The following is an 18,728-nucleotide window of genomic DNA, read 5'->3' as shown; positions in this document are numbered from 1 at the left end:
TCAAATTGAAATTAAAATGTTTATTTGCGTACGTATCTTGATTAATGTGCCGCTACTTGAATCTCTACTTTTTAGTATTATTTCTTATGCTAAGTCGAGAAAGATAGTTCAGGCGGACAGACTCAGTGAAGTGAACTACGGAATCCTAAAAGTGCTTTGAGAAAGCATTTTCTAGAAATCAACTTAAGAATACAAATGGAAAGTCGTACGAAGTCGCAGACGTTCTTTAGTACGCAGTCTATATCATTTGCGTATATCTCTATCGTTTGTCTCCAGTATATTCCGCAACGTCTTCTCTAGCCCCACATAAAATAAAGTCCCAAAATGATATATTAATCTTAAAGAATGGGGACGCAAGTATATGCATAATAAATTTCAATTCTGTGTCAGTGCATTATTCCGAAGACATTCTCGGCATTATCTACGGAGATATGGAGGCGGGCAATAAAGTTATTGTTAACAGTAAGTTAATGGAAGAATGAATCACTCGGAGCACGGCCCATATAACGAGCCGAAAAACCCACTTTTCGCTGAATCCAACGAGTATATATGTAAATCTTACAGAATATTTTCTTTTAAGGCCACAGCACTTAAAAAGAGACTGCTGAGGATTTTCTTTTCCTTTCAAATGTTACAAGGCGTCTTCTTGATTCATGATGATAGCAAAGATAGCTTAAGTTCTAGTTCAGGCAATTAGTTAAAGTAATGGTATTATAATAAATATAAATAAATAATTAGCTTGAGGTTGAGGGTAAAATTCCCCCCTATACTAGATTTTTTTCAGTGGTAGGTAGGTATTATTTGTACACGACCTAATTTTATTATACAATAGCCAGGTAGGTGATGATGTCAATAGAAAAAGGCATAATGACATTAGTCATTTTTTGACATCCACTATCTTGTTGATTTGAGATAGCCTTTGCTGCTAGATCCACACTCGTATGTTTAATATGCTAAATAGCATAAATCGTGTACGATATGTGCAGCTCCTATATACAGCCGATGGCTATGAGCAAATAGTGTATAGCACACAGTGTACTCTGTACGTTACTCACAGTCTTGGATGTTACAGAATAACGAATCGTGCAACTCAATTACACTTTGTTCAGTGTTTCCACCCTGAAGAGACCTTTGAGTTATCTCGTTGATGGCATATTTCTAACCCGGTTATGATGAGAGGCGCGTCTAATGAGCTAGGAGGAAGCGCGCTAATATCATTCCCCCGGGAACATCAACAACTTACAAAAGATACAACCTGAAAGGAGAATTTTTTGAATATTTTAAAAGACGAGCCTAACTACCACAATGTCCACAGTGCGGCTCGTGGTGAGAATAAGTTTTATTTAAAGATAGACAATAGTATATTAAACTGAAAATTAAAAAAATACTGACGCATCATCAGAACACTGTTTGTTAGGTAGGCACTGCATAGCTGCCTGATATTTTCTGCACGACAGCTACTATAATTCTCTCTCTTTTTAAATCTCCTGAAATTATATTAAAATCTTATTATCACTTGTAAGTTTTTATTACATTTCAGTTCCACATATTCAGTGTGAATAAATCTTTTAAAGTGCAACTGCCCTGGAGTCGGTGCCAAATTAATTTCCTAATGTATTTATGTGTAGCGCAAATGGATTAAATCCAATAAATTGAACGGCCTAGTCGATAGAGGGTGTGCCAGATATGCACTTATTGTTCTCTCTGCGAGAAGCATAAAAATCTATATCATTAAAATATGTAGCGCTTTTCTTTGAAGGTACAGTATAGACATAGAATCTTTGAGTTCATTGACTCGGTAAAGAAGTAGATGTAAGACTAGATGATTTTAATCGCTTCACCATTATTGTTGAACGTAATTTGGTCCAAGGAAAGGTCACACGACACTTGCTGAGTGGCGGTATTTATTACGGTTTAAGAACTTTATTTCTCATAAGAATTAACAATAATAATTCACTTCCTGAGAAACATTTCAATTTAAATTATTTAAACATAATGAGTGTACAACTAATTACAAACAAAATCAAGGTAACTATCAACATTAACCAAAAATAAAAATAATGTGACGGTACACAATAAAAAACTTCGAGCCAAAGCATAACGAGTCGCCACACGCCAGTCAACCACGGATGTAATGCGCACATTTATTTACCTGCGAATCCCTTTATTTATTTAAAACTTTTATGCACATAAACCACGGTACATAAGGCGAACGTACTTGCCATTCGGCTTCTTCTCCAGTCAACCTTAGGGAACCTTGTGGATTTTTAGATTTTTCATCAGGTCTGACATTTTTTGGATACATTTATTTTAGTTTAAGATTTAGCCTAACATGCAGCTTTGAAAAATGGACTCTTCGTTTCTGAGTTTATTAGAGTTCAATTTACGTTGATTGCATTTGCAAAACCTTTTATTCTATTGCGCTTTACATAACTAAGGAGTGGAGAAAGTCAAACTACTGTGAATTTCTTTCGAACATAAAATTTTAATAACTCTGACGGAATTCAAGGCCATTTAGCCGGTGTCATTGTTGTCGTTGATTTTGTAGTACGACCAGTTATAATAACTCTTGGCGTGGAGGCGGTTGACTCGCTAAACAGCGCTTCGTAGGTTTTGTTCCAGGTGGAGAGGTAGGCCCAGGCTCTCGAGACGAGTACCGGTTGTTTCATGAGAGGCTTTAATATTCTTTCCTGCCGCTTGATGCACGCACCGCGGTGTATCAGAGTCCATCCTAAAACAAAAACAATTAAGTGACAATTGTCGAACAGTGAAGGTGCGGTGTCGGTCTGGCCGACTCGAGGGCCGCGGTTTCGAAACCCGTCACCGCCGCTGGATTACGTGGTAAACCCACTCGTAACACAAGTATAATATTTCCATCTATGCCGTGTTTATTGCATTCATTGACTGGACTATTAAGCCGTGTTCGAGTGCACGGATCGCATTTTTGTCTCACATTTCAAATTCAATACAAACGTTAATATGTTTCTTATAAGGCGTGAACAAATTGTAGTTGTTTACAATAATTTTAAAAAGCATACGTGTTTTATTAGTGAGTTATTGAAAATTGGTCTTACTGTAGTAGTCAGTGTCGCGGCACTGCTGGTCCAGAAATTTACAGTACGTTTCGAAGGTTCTGTAGTTATAAATAAGTATTTCCTTAAAAATCATCCCGTAGCACGAGTCATCATAACAGCTGGGAAATCTATACCAGGAGGCTCTCTGGCCGCATACTTCTCCGATCCTGAAGTGATTAACAACAATGATGATGAGATATATACCTAGTCTGGGCATAAGTTCTGTCGCATGATCATAACTTTTTAATTTTGAATGAAGGTCTCAAAAATATTAATTGAATTTGAATTTAGTATATTTAATTAAAGTAAAAAGTGCACTAAGTATTTTAAATTTTATTTGTTTTTATCCGACTGCGCCAGATGGAAGACCGAATTGCAGTTGTAACGCTGCATTGCTGTGGTTACGTAACAAATATATTTTCGGTGTGGTGAAAAAAATTAATTAATATAAATTTTCTTTTTTCGTTTCATCAAACGATATAAACTAGCCGCCGATATTGATTCGAAACTCGATCGTGCTGCTAGAGACCACTAACCGCGCAGTTTGTACCCTTGTATTCTATAATTGCGGGGATAATTTAAATAGCATAGGTAATATCTATGTTTTAGAGTACTTATTATTATTCTGTGGTTTTAGTGCCTTTCTAATGGTGTATAAATGATTACCGTAAAAATAAGTATATATCAATTATTTCACAATAAACATGTGATAGAACTTATGACCCGACTAAGTATTTTGCACTTCATTATTTTGGCCACAGGAAGTCCTCTGATGAAAATGTGCCTCCCCCAATGATTTCCAAGTGGGCCGGTTGGAAGCGGCCTGCATCCGGCGCCATTTTTTCATGCAACGCAACATTTATAAGGTTATAGTATTATGTCCACCTTGTGGATCCCGCGTTGCGTTTGCTGGTACGCGGGTTCCATTCCAGAAACTTTTAAACCTATTCATTATTTTTTAGGTAATTCACAAATTTTTGTATCATGTGGAGTTCGCATCATCTGCGACCTGTAATTGGTTGAAGTTTACCAATCACCGGCTTGTCTTCTTGAGTGTAGGTACATATCTAGAGAGGGCTTTCCTGTTAAGTGATTGCCAGAGTGCACTGACGTCCTACAATTATTACTGCAATTTTATTATTGTTACTTGCGGTTCATGTAATTGCATTCTTCCCCGCACACCAAGGGTATCTTGGTCGTGGTCTCGTTCGGCCCTAGGTCATATTTATGGTCCCTTATTATCCAGTCACCGTCTGCCCAATATTTCTCGTAGCCATAGTTAGGCCAGTAGAAGTAGGGATGTATCAGGGGATCAGATGTGGGCATCAGACTTGTCAGTCTATGTCTAGGCCTGAAACAAAGCTGGACGTTATTATGGAAAAAACTACAAGTACGAAACTTGGAGGAGGCCTTTGTCCATCAGTGGACGTCATTTGGCTGAAACGAACGAACGAACGAACGAAACTAATTCCATCATCCGTCATCTCATCATCATTACAACCATGCTACAGAACATAGGTCTCCCTGAATGATTTCCATATTAGCCACTTGGTAGCGGCTTGCATCCAGCATGAGGCCGCGCAGTTGTTCCACAGTTTACCACACGAAACAGTGTGGCATAGAGCTACTATGCTACTAATGTGTTACAAAAATATAAAGAGTGGTGACAGTAATTGCAAGAGATACTTCTGCAACTGGTCCGTTAAAGTGTTAACAATTAAAAACATTTGAAACAATAATCATAGAACGTAGGTAAATTGTAACTTGCCCCCTTGGAGGAGTCTCCATTGGGCCTCCAGCTCCTTCAGGTCCAAGAGCCGCTTGAGGAGCAATTGTTCCCGTATAGTACAACATTGAACACAGCAAAAATATGAATGTTCTCATAATAACGTTATCATACTGCAAAATAATATAGTAAACATGAAAACGGTCATGATTTTCTGTGAAACCAAAGTACTAAAAAAGTGTTACAATACTGCAATGTCCAAATAATAGAGAAATACCTACCACACACGTAAAATAAATTGTTTTTCCTCCGTCATCAAGCCAGAAAGTTGATTAGGTTTATTGGACATTAAAACTAATAGAATTTTTCCATGTGAATGATTATACTCGTAAGGATTACAATCACATAAATGACCATAATATGAATGAAAAGTTTTAAATCTAGTTTAAAAGTATTATGCTGTTTAATCATTATTTAACACTATTGCGTCCGGCGTACTTCGTAACGCCCTGTAATCGTATTTACGTAACAAAACTTCAACGACATGCTAGCGATTTAATCGCTACAGTATTCACGTGTTAATCGCCCGATTTTGTTTCGATTTCGTTTTTATGCGTGTTCAATCGTTGCCTCCGCGGTATTCACCTATTAACCTATTTTGAAGTTTGGTTCAAGTGATTAAACGTCAAAATGACAAATTGCTGAGTTGCGATCCTATCGAGTAATCGTTCTAGCGAATTGACCCTTGCGAATACGGATTTAGAACTGTTTTTCAATGGGACGACTTCTGAACGTCAGCGAGATTTTGACTGTCAAATACGTGAATTATACCACTTGTTGACATTGATATGACAATACGATACAGCGGACTATCCGTAGTTTATTAGATGCACCAAAACATTACCCTCCTTTTTGGGTAATCATTCATTAGTTTCAATCATCATTATGAAATCTACTCACCAATAACTGTCGTACCTAGCTGGCTGTATCCTGTGCTGATACATTTGGTTAACTCCAAGTTAGACGATGGCGCAACAAAATAGAACTTTATCTATACTATTACTATTTACTGTAATATATTTATATTTCATTTTTTTCGGTATTAAAATCCTAATTATTATTTTCAGTTGGGCAATTTGGCATTCAATCAGTTACCAGTATTTCTAATAATATGTTACTTATAAAAATATAAAATATGGCTTTTAAATAATGCTTGCCAGGGGGGACAACAGTCCTTAAATCAGTGATGAAAAATCCAGGCATGTTGTCTCCTTTAGCCAGGGGGGACAATTAAGTATCTTAAAAGGGTTTAATTTAACGAATTCTGATTTTGTGACCCAATACAATATAAACACTGTAATAAGGTAGGTATTTATTAATTTTAGCCAGCCTTTTTTGTTGTTCTCGTTGTTGTATTCGGCGGATATATGTTCGTATGTCTTAATTTGAACTCTTCGATGATTTGCAAGGCTTCCATTACGTTCGGCTGAATCGTGGATGTGGGTTGGGTCCGGTAGATCGGTAAGTCTTTGCGGCATTTGCCTCGGTACGCGATGTGCCAAACTGAAACAATGAAGCTTACTGAAGTCGCAACATAGGAGCACAAGACAATCTACATGTACAATTTTACTATCGGCAACAGTGTTAACTGCCCGTTGCCCGTTAGGCTGGTTTTAGTGTCACGCGGACCGTCCGGTGCGGACCCGATCCGCACGGCCAATCTGTATGAACTTGTAAGGAACGTTTTAGAGTAATGCGGTCCGGAGGAACCGCTCCGCTCCCTAGCAGTTCATACAAATCGGCTGTGCGGAGCGATCCGCACTGACAGTCCGCGTGACACTAAAACCAGCCTTATGTCGTCTCGTTCTATCGCATCACCACTTGATGAGAGCAAGACCAAAAACGGAAATGGATAGTTAACCCTGTGGACGATAGTATCAACATGATGCAGTAAATATTTATGACTATGACTACATACAAATTGTGCTCGGGCAACGCACAGATAGACAATGCTCAGTGCTCACGGACACGATATCACCAAAAACGCAAATCTGAGTTCATCTGCCAAGTTTATAATTTTATTTATGAAAGAATACAGTGAACTATTACGCTCTCTGTCATGACAGTCGGAGTCCCTCATCACGCAGTAATTGGCGAATTCTTTCACTTCCATTTTCCTGTTCCTGCCGCATATCCTCCCGTATCTAAAGAAAAACATTAATCCGATAATTTACATCGATTCCGATTGCGGCTGAAAAGTTTGTTTTTGTTTCTCAAGCATTTAAATGAATTTTCTAAGTTTTTTTGGAGAAATAAATCGATTCTCAATGCATACATGATTGAATTCTAAAAAATAATATACATGTTTTGACTATCTCTGTAATTTTTCGTCAAATATTGATATTGTTCAAACAAAATTACATTAAAACGATATTTTAAACTGTTTCAATTCCAATTGTCGCCCGAATCTGTTATGATGGAGCAAGCTTACCCAGAAGTTACTTGTTCACTCCGGCCTTAGGTGTATGAAATACATAGCGGCGGCTCGCGACTTCGCACGCGTGGATCCCGTTTTCCCCCTTAGAGAGCACTTACGTTCTAAAAGGAACCCCCTTGCAAAATTTGAGACTCGTAGCACTTGTAGTTTCTGAGATTTTGTGATGAATGAGTGAGTCAGTCAGTCAGTGACCTTTCGTTTTTATAGATATACGGGCTACAAAAGCTAGTTAGTATGGATGAGTGGACAAAGTAGATAAGCCAACGCACCGTATGTACACAGGGTTGCAGTAGTCGCCACACATCAGGCCCGTCTCGGTGACGTTGGGGTTCTTGGTGGGCGAGACGAACACCCAGTCGCCGTCAGCCCAGTAGGGCTCGAAGCCGTAGCTAGGGTCGTAGAACTCGTGCCGGGCCGGGCCCTCCTGGTTGAACGTCGCCTGCGTGGTCAAGTACTCAGACAGATTTATTGGCCTGGAAACATCACTAAACTAAAGTCGCTGACATAGGAACGGATTAGCAAGCTGAAGTGGCAATGGGCAGGGCACATAGTACGCTGAACTGACGGCCGATGGGGCAGCAAGGTTCTGGAGTGGAGGCCACGTACCGGAAAGTGCAGCGTAAGACGTCCACCCACAAGGTGGACCGACGACCTCATAAAGATAGCGGGAAGGCGCTGGATGTAGGCCGCCACCAACCGGCCATTTTGGAAATCATTGGGGGAGGCCTATATTATATGTTCAGCAGTGGACGTCCTATGGATGATGATGATGCAGAAACATCACAATTAGCACTGCAGCCTGACACTTAGTGGCGGGTTGTCTACAGGATGAAAGGAATAGCAGACTTTGAGAAAAGACAAATAGCGGTTGTCGAGCAATTAATCAGTCTGAATAGTTGGAGTCAACTGTCAACTACTTAGGTATCGAACGTAACGGTTTTCGCGCAGTTTCCTCATCACGAATGCCTCTACTTTATCATAGTTTGGTAAAACAAAGAAAAAGATTATCCTGTTTAAATGTCTCGAGGGTAAATTACTTCTTAATGTAGTGTTACAACACTTAACTGCTGGGTTATACCATCATACTTAAACTAATAAAACTTTAAAATTCTTTCAAACTCCATACAAAAAACACCGGTTATCGTTACAGTCACGGTTAAAGCTAGGTGGTGCAAATCAGCCTTAGGAGGAGTAAGTTCAATTTGCTAATAATTTTGAACTAAATTCTGCTAAGTAAGCATTTCTCGCTTATTTAAAGACTATGTAAGTATTATTATGTATGTAGATATGTTAACATTACGCCTGTCTGCCAATCGGTCTATGGGGTCGTCGCCAATGTTGCTTATTAATGTACTGTCGATTGTAATTGTGTTTGTCATTGTAGTTGTAATTGCGGTTGTAATTGTAGTTGTAATTGCGGTTGTAATTATAGATGTATCGCCTCAGATGCAGGCACGTCTTGCCGATGTACATCGCGCAGTTGTCGTGGATTGGGCTTGCCTTCGTCGTCTCAGAGACTTTGATCTGAGACACGTTTGCGAATATTACGTCTTCCACTGCAACCGAAAATGACGCACATAAAGTATGCTGAGGTAGACGTAAAAAAGCAAATAAATTTGACCCTAATATTCGTTTAAGAGTAGGCGCACACCGTTGATTTTTAGTTGGCCGATAGTTGTGCCCGATTTTAAATTGTATGAAGAATCGGCCAAATCGAATCGGCGTAGTGTGCGCACTCCCATACATGCCCATACTGATCAACTGCCCGACTAAACTATCGGCCGACGAAAAATCAACGGTGTGCGCCTACTCTTAAGTAAATCAAAAGACACTTACTAAACAGCAACACGTGAATCCATAAACGACTTAACATAGTTGTTTTATAAAATCAAGACAAAAAACAAAGGAGACGTTTATTTTATTTTACTCCATTTAACATATTATTTTCTAGAGTTCATCTCTCATTATTATCTCATCTGTCAAAAATCACAAGAATTTATGAAAAGATAAACTTATTAAGTAACTTCACAACCCAAATTGATTGATACGTATTTGAAACTCAATATTGTTATAAGGTTCGAAATATCTCAGTATCAGATAGATCTAATATTTACACTGCTTCGTAGCTGAAACGTATTTATAATTAAAATGCAATTTCACGACCAACTGCCATCAGTCTTGTGAATAAAGTGAAGTGATAGTGATGGGGTGGTGTCGATATAGGGTGTAACAAAAATCAAAATCGTTCTTGCTTAGAAATAAATATTTCATGAGTAAGGCACCATAAAATAACTGTACCTACACATTTGACAATGTCTTCAGAAGGGATGGCTAAAACTCTTTTGATCCTGTCTGAGATGCAAGTTCTAAGTTTTTAAGTTTTTGTCTGTCATCATCATCATCTCAGCCATAGGACGTCCACTGCTGAACATCATGGTCACGCTGAATCGAATATAAGTATAATTAATATTCTAATTTAATAATGTTACAAGTGACACTGTGTCACTGACACATTTATCTAGAAATTCACTAACACTAAAAACAATAGTAAACTTAACCTCTGTTCACTGCTGAATCCATAGTCCTTCCCAATCCACCTAACTATAATAATCTTGATCCCTATTTAATTTTTTCCCTTTCTTTGTATTTCACTTTCATATTTTAAAGTCATTCCTGTGAACAAAGTTGAAAACATCGATTGTTGCAATAATTATACATTGGACATCACTCGACCAATCGGATTGGATTCATTCGCTATTGTGGAATATTTTTTCGTCGTTTCAGCCGAAAGACGTCCACTGCTGGACAAAGGCCTCCCCCAAGGATTTCCACAAAGACCGGTCCTGCGCCGCTTGCATCCAGGTACTTCCCGCGACCTTCACCAGATCGTCGGTCCACCTAGTGGGAGGCCTGCCCACGCTACGTCTTCCAGCTCGTGGTCGCCACTCAAGAACTTTTCTGCCCCAGCGGCCATCAGCTCTTCGAGCTATGTGCCCCGCCCACTGCCACTTGATTTTAGCGATTCTGCGGGCTATGTCAGTCACTCTGGTTCTCCTACGGATCTCCTCATTTCTGATTCGATCACGCAGGGAAACTCCGAGCATAGCACGCTCCATCGCTCTTTGGGTGACCTTGAGCCTTCTTATGAGGCCCATAGTAAGCGACCACGTCTCAGAGCCATACACCATCACTGGCAACACACACTGGTCAAATACTTTTGACTTGAGACACTGCGGTATTTCGGACGTGAGAATTTCGCGAAGCTTCCCGAACGCTGCCCAGCCGAGTTGGATTCGACGATTAACCTCTTTCTCGAAGTTGGACCTACCTAACTGGACTGTTTGTCCCAGGTATACATAATTGTCAACAACTTTGAGTGTAGTGTCTCCAACCTTCAGAGGAGTGGGTACAACACGGGCATTTGACATAATTTTTGTCTTGTCCATGTTCATTTTAAGACCCACTTGTTGAGAGGCTCTACTGAGGCCATCGAGCATTGTGTTTAGGTCCTCCACGGTCTCAGCCATGACTACGATATCGTCCGCGAAACGAAGGTGGGTGATATACTCGCCGTTGATATTTATGCCGAATCCGCTCCAGTCCAGAAGCTTGAAAACATCTTCCAGGGCGGTGGTGAACAGTTTCGGAGATATGACATCTCCCTGTCTCACCCCTCGCTGCAACTGGATAGGTTTCGAGTTCTGATCCTGGAGGCGGACCGACATTGTGGCGTTTTCGTACAAGCCCTTCAGCGCTTCGATGTATCTATAGTCAATTTGGCACCGTTGGAGAGACTGTAGCACTGCCCAGGTCTCGATCGAGTCGAAGGCTTTTTCATAGTCCACAAACGCCAGACAAAGTGGCTGATTATACTCCTCGGTCTTCTGTATAATCTGCCGTAGCGTATGTATGTGGTCTATGGTACTAAAGCCTTTTCGGAAACCGGCTTGTTCGGGAGGCTGGAAGTCGTCGAGCCTGCGAGCGAGACGATTCGTAATGACTCTCGAAAACAGCTTGTAGACATGGCTCAGAAGTGAGATGGGTCTATAATTTTTCAACAAGGTTTTGTCGCCTTTTTTGAAAAAAAGTATCACCACACTTCTGTGCCATGCCGTAGGCGTTTTTCCCTCAAGTATGACGGAATCGAACAGCCTCTGAAGAGCCTTTAGTACCGGCGTTCCGCCTGCTTTCAGAAGCTCAGCCGTGATTCGTGAATATTTTTTGTTGATTGGAAACATTATAAGCTCAACAGGTTTATTTATTTTGACAATAGGAATTTATTGAAATGCTCTAGGTGCTTGTGTTGTTATCGGTGTAGGATTTCAAGTTACATTTATGAAAGCGTTTTGTTTCAGTTATACGAATTATTATTACAGGTCAATGATTTTATTTTCAGTTGGAAGTAACAGAAATGTTAAATTATGCCGGTTGTTTGAGACAAAGGTCGTCATTGTGCTAGATTCGAGTTAAGGTTACGTACAGAACTTTAATTAACTACAAATTTATTGTTTGGTTGTAAGTATTTATGAAATATGTTAAGTAAAATAAACAAAACAAAATACACACAGCACCAATTAGAGAAAAAAACCTCTTGTATACCAAGAGGAGGCTAAGAAAGGATTAGATTAAGATTGTTTATAAATAACAGGTAAATATTTTTTTATTGTAATCAACTTCATTTCAGTAAACATCTGAACGATACGCTTTTATGAATTCTGAACCAATCAGTAATATTGCGTTGAATATCATAACAAAATGGAATCGAAAAAGAAACTTCGTGACTTTGATTATTTTCTTCCATTCTGTAAGCGTTTAGAGGTTCCAAATTTCCGGGGCCTGATTAATTCAATTAACTTATTCTCATTCAGTTGGATGCTGAATAAAAATATTATTAAAATGCCCGATGTTAAGCTCATTTGCATGGAACATCGACTAGCGCCAAAATGTTGGAGTATTATTGAATCGTTCGAAATCATTCTTTTATTTAGCGCTTGTGAAGCGTGATCTTTTGTTTTTGCCGATTTGGAATTTCATAACTGCAAATTGATATTGCGAAGGAGCAAGAGCATTGGCAGCGCAATCATAGTCACGATAACTGAAGTATCTGATGATACTTGTAGTTACGAATTTTCCTACGCCCTACTAGACTACATATTCGTCATCTCGCTCTATCACTACTATAATCTGCCAACCTCTTTAAGGTACCTATCAGTGTATTTTCTATTTATAACCTTACCGAGAAGACACTATTTACTTGTATAGAGGTAAATGTAGATGTTTGACACAAACACGCTCGCCATCAAGACATGTCGCTGTCTCTCCCAAACTCTGGCAACCAATAAAATATGTGTTCTAGGTCGCCTTATTTTTTCCTCTAACTTTTCCTTGACTTTCTTTGCGGACTAATAAAATGAATTCGTAGAAATTCGTTTATTTTCTATATTATGTAGAGTACAGCTTTTCTAGAATAAATGTTCTCTAAAATAGTAACTACCTAGCTTTAGATTTGCGAGCGTTTCTCCAATAGTGTACGCAAAGTTTAGATTTTAACGGAGTCCTCGTTATTACGGAGGCATACTGAGACAGTCCGCAGTCCGGCGAAGGGTCGCGGAAGTGACCTTTTTGTTTGCACACAGCTGATGCTGCTCTTTTGGGAATGCTTTAAATCTTTACCCGTTTAATATGAGAATAGACAAAATAAATATGTATTGTTTATTCATAGGTTAGTGCAAATAGTTAAATTAATAGGTAGGTACCGACTTAGAAAAAAGGCAGGCATAGTAGTTCTAGACTTCAATTAATGACAAAAATTACAAACAATTGACCCTATGTAGAAGTAAGTAGGTAAGTAAGACGACGTTATACGACAATTGACTTGCAGAATTCACTTACTTTCGGTTCAATTCCAACATCACGCGTAAATAGAAACATCCGAGTATCACACGCGTGAATTGTAGATTCGGATCACGATTCAATAATACACTCGCTAAAAGGCGTGCGACGTACGGAACGGAGCCAGAATAGGAACACGTGTCGGGATATATTTCGTGCGCAAATAACCGCGTAACTCTAAAGGGGCGGCCTTCTAATCTTAATGGAATATTTGATATCGTATTTAGGAAGTGTCACATTTTTTTTAAAGGAAAACTTTTTACGTTACTTTTCTTTTTCACGAACTACATAACAGCAAAAATATTGGCAGTGTTTGGTGTTATTTGAATAAGATTGACCATAGTTTTCATCTCAGTATACTGGAAAAGGTATTTTTTCTGAAAACAGGTTTCAGTAGTACATTTCTCACGTCATTTACACCATCAAGATCTGCAACAGTATAGTAAGTAGTTTATCAATGGTCTGATACATCTAATCGATATACGAAACACTTTTCAATTTACAACAAATACACAGCATAAAAGTTACTCGTAATATTCAATTTGCTTGCAAGAGCAAAGAATATTATTAACAAATAAAAATCTCAATGAAAACTACGCAGCAGCGATTGTACAAAATGCTTATCTTATTTTTATCGGTGCTCTCGTGAATAACATATTATTTTCTAATCATGCAGTCTTACCTGATTGTAAATAATAATAAGTAAAAAACAAAATGTTGCTGGTTGTAGATTAGGCAGGGAAGGAGTAATTATGAAGGCAATAAAATAAATACTTTGGGAATCATCTGGATTCTGGAATACCATTAATAATGGAGTAATTATCCCGGCGGTTTATGACGCTTTATCGCAGTTTGTCCCGCGAAATGTAAAGTTATTTTCAGTTATTAGGCTGTACAGACATTAAGATAACATTTGCTGAACGCCAATTAATCTTTGTAAAGAGTTTGGTACGGTAAACTCTTCTAAACAAATTTAAACAAAAATTTGTAGTAATGAGAACATTTTTTACGAAATAATTATCTTGTAGATGTTTGTCAGTTCGAGGTAATTAATAAGAGAGCTATCATACTGTTCTTTAACCGTTCTAGCTCCATTATTGAAAAAAAAAAAACACTTACTGTGGCTTTTTACGTTATTTACGTATAATTCCCAATAACAATTTTATTAGTATTCTGCACATTTCTAGCAAAAGATCGTAAAAAGTTTGAACTCAGCAACAAAGGTGTCACATCAGCAGAACCACAATAAGTTTGTTTTTGTCAAATTTCGACTGCCGCACTTGCCTGCCGAAGTTTTTACGCCCGCATTTGCATATCTCGGAGTCTTTGCTACGCTCAACGTGAATTGAAATTTCCGACCTCACACTGGAACGGCAAGCAAAAATGAACCTCATGCTGTTTACATGTTTTCCGTGGATGTTAGTTTTTGGTTTGGGAACGAGTGGGAAGTAATAATCGACACAATAGCTGGAATACATATAGAGACAGCTGCACAGCAATGTACAGAGTAGTTGGCATCCAGACCGAAGTATTTGGTGTAATATCATCCGAAATGTATTTTATTTTAAACAGAAACAGATGAACTGACATAATATTAACAATGGGACTTCCAGCGTTGACAGTCATACTCGCATTTTACCTTCAGTAACTATCCATGTCGTCATTTTTTTATTAGTTTTAAACCGCTAGACTGTTAAAACTATTTTGTGGCCCTTATCAAAAATATTGAATGCTGCTTGTTAAATGGATCAAAACTTTCCAAGCCAATCTACCACAAACATTAAAACATGTAAGGCATGTTTAGTTTACACAAACACACTATGGCTACTAGTCTAATAGTAAAATTTATCATTTAGGGTCGGTATGATTAAATATTCATGCTCATTGCATTTACTGCTCTTTGTGAGATTCCTTTCTCAAAGTGCTGATCTTACGTGTTCACACATAAATCAAATTACTTTTCCCATCTACTTAATAAAGTCATGATAAAGGGTGAAGAAAATTAATCGCAAAGTTAGCTCCCGAAGATAATTCATTTAAGTTCGGAACTAAAGCTCGGGAAGCTCCCGCGAAAGAAAGATGCGGTTCCGAAGACGGGTATATCAGAATTTGTGTGCTTTATGTCTGAAAAGTTTAAATGTTTAAAGTTTGGGAAACACAAATTCATCGATCCACCCGCCTGGTGTACTTAACATGATTTCCATTACTTGGGCTCCTTCCAATAAATCTCTAAGAAGCCTTATGTAAATTTGTAGTCTGATGCCGTTATTTAATTATGTTTTGTATTGCTTGAATTTACAGCAATTTTGTTTGGGCACGAACTCGTTTTAATAGAGTCGAAATGTAGTAGGTACTCTTGACGTGCTTGAGATATTCACTCGTCGTTTAAATCCATACGAAAATATATTTGATGGCCGCTTGATCGCTTCGTTCGTAAGTATGCGAAGGATTCATAGTACTTAATTAAACATTGTTTTCTTTTGAATTTTTACGATGAAGCGTCATGCACAAACATTGCTGCAATAACTTCATATACTTAAAAGGGCTAACAGGATATCAGTACACCATGAAAATTGTGGTTTTACACAGTTCTTGTTGTCTCTATCTATTCTGACAACGTCAGATGATCGATCGATGATTATGTGTCCTGCCCATTAGGTACCTTAAAATATACATTACTCTATAACTTATTGTAAGTATAGTATTACGATTTCTTTTGATAATATTTGCGTGTTATTGTTGATCGCTACCTATATTTTGTTATTTTCGATCTTCTGTACACCCTATTAAAACACAAATAAATGTGTCTATTTCTATCAATTTCTCTATTTTTCACACTCGTCCAAGGATCCAGTATCCTTTATTGTGTACTAGCGGCCGCCCGCGACTTCGTACGCGTGGATCCCGTTTTACCCCCTTCATCTATCTTACGCGGTTTAGATTTTTTCATACAAATGTTTTTTCCCGCTAACTCCCGTTCCCGTTCGAATTTCGCAATATCCTGTTGTAACTAAGCTTTAAGTTTACTAAGGGACCTGCATGCCAAATTTCAAGCGTCTAACTTAAGCGGTTTAGATTTTTCATACAAAAGGATTTTCCCAGTAATTCCTGTTCCTGTGGGAATTTCGGGAATTCCTTTCTTAGTGCACCTCTACGGTACCTAAGATACGTCCCTTATAAATTTCAAGTGCCTACGTTTAGCCGTTTAGGCTGTGCGTGGGTATGTCAGTGAGTCAGTCATACAAAAGGAATTTCCCGCTAATTCCAGTTCCCGTGGGAATTTTGAAATATCCTGTTGTAACTAAGCTTTAAGTTTACTAAGGTACCTGCATGCCAAATTTTAAGCGTCTAACTTACGCGGTTTAGATTTTCTCATACAAATGTTTTTTCCCGCTAACCACCGTTCCCGTGAGAATTTTGCAATATCCTGTTGTAACTAAGCTTTAAATTTACTAAGGTACCTGCATGCCAAATTTCAAGCGTCTATCTTACGTGGCTTAGATTTTTTCATACAAATGTTTTTTCTCGCTAATTCCCGTTCCCGTAGGAATTTTGCAATATCCTGTTATAACTAAGCTTTAAGTTTACTAAGGTACCTGCTGGCCAAATTTCAAGCGTCTAACTTAAGCGGTTTAGATTTTTCATACAAAAGGATTTTCCCGCTAATGCCCGTTCCCGTTGGAATTCCTAAGTATCCTATAACCTGCCCAGGAGTATGAAGAATAATTGTACCAAGTTTCGTTAAAATCCGTCAAGTAGTTTTTGTTTCTATAAGGAACATACAGACAGACAGACAGACAGACAGACAGACAAAATTTTTACTGATTGCATTTTTGGCATCAGTATCGATCACTAATCACCCCCTGATAGTTATTTTGAAAATATATTTCATGTACAGAATTGACTTCTCTACAGATTTATTATAAGTATAGATTTACTGATTGCATTTTTGGCATCAGTATCGATCACTAATCACCCCCTGATAGTTATTTTGAAAATATATTTCATGTACAGAATTGACTTCTCTACAGATTTATTATAAGTATAGAAGAGAAAGAGAGTTTATATTTTCCTAATATACATGTTTTGGGTTGGTTTTACTGCATCAATATCAGTTGTGCCTATAATATATTAAAATCACTTTGTACGGTGTGAATGGTGGCAACGGTGAGTGAAAATGAAGTATTAAATCGCGAATGAGTAACATTTACCGGCATAATCGTTTATTCTACAAAAGGAATAAATTATCAATGTATATTTTAATCACGTTATTAGAGTAGCTACGTACCTACTACGTATTGGATACTAAGAAAATATATTTTTTAATTAGGTAATTCATTTGCTTGTCACATGGCCACATGGTAAATACAGGTCGAAAAATTATTATTTTATTCAATATTTTTATTGTATTCAATAGAAGTAAATTATTATGCGGCGATTTTTTAAATTACTTTCGCGAATTATGTTATGATCCATATTAATCAAATTTCAGTTTCCAAGTTTGGACACTATAATATCAATTACCTACTGGAACAACACGCATTCTTATTTGGACCTTTGGAGCCACGCTTGTCAGCAAAGAAACCCTAACCCTTCACACTACCTACCTAAATTCTGTATGCCTATTTACCTACATTCCAGGTTTATGGTTTGTTTTGATTTGAATTGAAATCTACTTTGCAATAGGAGACAAAATAATTAAAACAGTAATAAATAAATACTAAAAGTTCCAAAACCAGTTGTGTTCATACTCACGATAGCATTTTCAAACAGAATCTTATAAAATGTAACTAATTTCCCGGGAAGCCCCACGAGTGTTGCTAGTGAGACGAAATTATATCGTCTCTTTCTGTGGGACTATTTTTTGCTTCTCTTCCATCTGTTCCTATTCAGCCACAATGAAGCTTTATAAAGAAGTCACAATTACAATTCAGATATAGATTCAAACTTATCTTTATCCAAGTTGTTTTAGCTTCAACAACTTTTATCTATTCTCTTCGAACATAGGCTTCTTCTTCAACCTTCCAACGACTTCTGTTCAGCCACTCGCATCCAGTTTATTCCAGCTTGTTGCTGGATGTCATCTGTCCATCTTTTAGGTGTTCTTCATCTGCCGCAGGTGTCATTGCGGGTCTCCACTCCAAGGTATTTCAGGCCCAGCGACCGTGTTCGTTTGTTCCTATATGCTTATTGATTTTTTCTGATGAGCCATAAAATTGATGAAGTATAAGTCATGGTCGGAAGTAAATGGCCGAGTATCGGGCTCTGTGTTTTGAGTAGGCACATTAAGACGAACTTGATGCCATAAGGTAAGTATTCTGTTTGATGTTTTTTATCAGCATGCTTCTTTTTGCATTCTGAATCCAAGTCCTTGTTTTATGCGCCATCAAAAAAAAACTTCGTTTCTTTTTAGCTTTTCAAATGTTATGTTTAATTCAAATAACTACGCGTTTGCTGGGAATGCTGGGATACCAGCTATAACAAGTGACCCCACTGCCTGCCCCTGCCGTGGTCCAGCTACAAAAAAGATTACAATCCG

General features: G+C 38.1%; 2 protein-coding genes across 2 annotated transcripts; both read right to left on the bottom strand.

Moving 5' to 3' along the window:
* Nucleotides 1-2,470: 2,470 nt before the first annotated feature.
* Nucleotides 2,471-4,420, bottom strand: LOC135080440 (uncharacterized). The gene is made up of 3 exons (XM_063975078.1): nt 4,222-4,420; nt 3,075-3,241; nt 2,471-2,731 (listed from the first exon to the last, which is right to left on the bottom strand). Exons 1-3 carry the CDS (start codon nt 4,398-4,400, stop codon nt 2,505-2,507), a joined length of 573 nt encoding a protein of 190 aa, XP_063831148.1. The 5' UTR covers nt 4,401-4,420; the 3' UTR covers nt 2,471-2,504.
* A 1,761-nt stretch (nt 4,421-6,181) lies between these two features.
* On the bottom strand, nt 6,182-8,680 carry LOC135080791 (uncharacterized). The gene is made up of 4 exons (XM_063975513.1): nt 8,598-8,680; nt 7,567-7,770; nt 6,910-7,004; nt 6,182-6,363 (listed from the first exon to the last, which is right to left on the bottom strand). The coding sequence occupies exons 2-4, from the start codon at nt 7,599-7,601 to the stop codon at nt 6,182-6,184; spliced, it is 312 nt and encodes a 103-aa protein (XP_063831583.1). The 5' UTR covers nt 7,602-7,770; nt 8,598-8,680.
* Nucleotides 8,681-18,728: the final 10,048 nt, after the last annotated feature.

Source organism: Ostrinia nubilalis, chromosome 18 (assembly GCF_963855985.1).
Source record: "Ostrinia nubilalis chromosome 18, ilOstNubi1.1, whole genome shotgun sequence".
NCBI classification, from domain to species: Eukaryota; Metazoa; Arthropoda; class Insecta; order Lepidoptera; family Crambidae; genus Ostrinia; species Ostrinia nubilalis.
This window is presented reverse-complemented; position numbering and strand designations above follow the sequence as displayed.

Excerpts from the sequence above, each read along its gene's own strand:
- LOC135080440 (XM_063975078.1), bottom strand. The coding sequence starts at position 4,400 with ATGCCCACATCTGATCCCCTGATACATCCCTACTTCTACTGGCCTAAC. Across the intron at positions 3,242-4,221 it reads TGCAATTACATGAACCGCAA|GATCGGAGAAGTATGCGGCC; the intron begins GTAACAATAATA and ends TAATCACTTCAG. Across the intron at positions 2,732-3,074 it reads CCGCGACACTGACTACTACA|GATGGACTCTGATACACCGC; the intron begins GTAAGACCAATT and ends TTTTTGTTTTAG.
- LOC135080791 (XM_063975513.1), bottom strand. The coding sequence starts at position 7,601 with ATGTGTGGCGACTACTGCAACCCTGTGTACATACG. Across the intron at positions 7,005-7,566 it reads TGCAACCCTGTGTACATACG|ATACGGGAGGATATGCGGCA; the intron begins GTGCGTTGGCTT and ends GTTTTTCTTTAG. Across the intron at positions 6,364-6,909 it reads CGACTGTCATGACAGAGAGC|TTTGGCACATCGCGTACCGA; the intron begins GTAATAGTTCAC and ends TCATTGTTTCAG.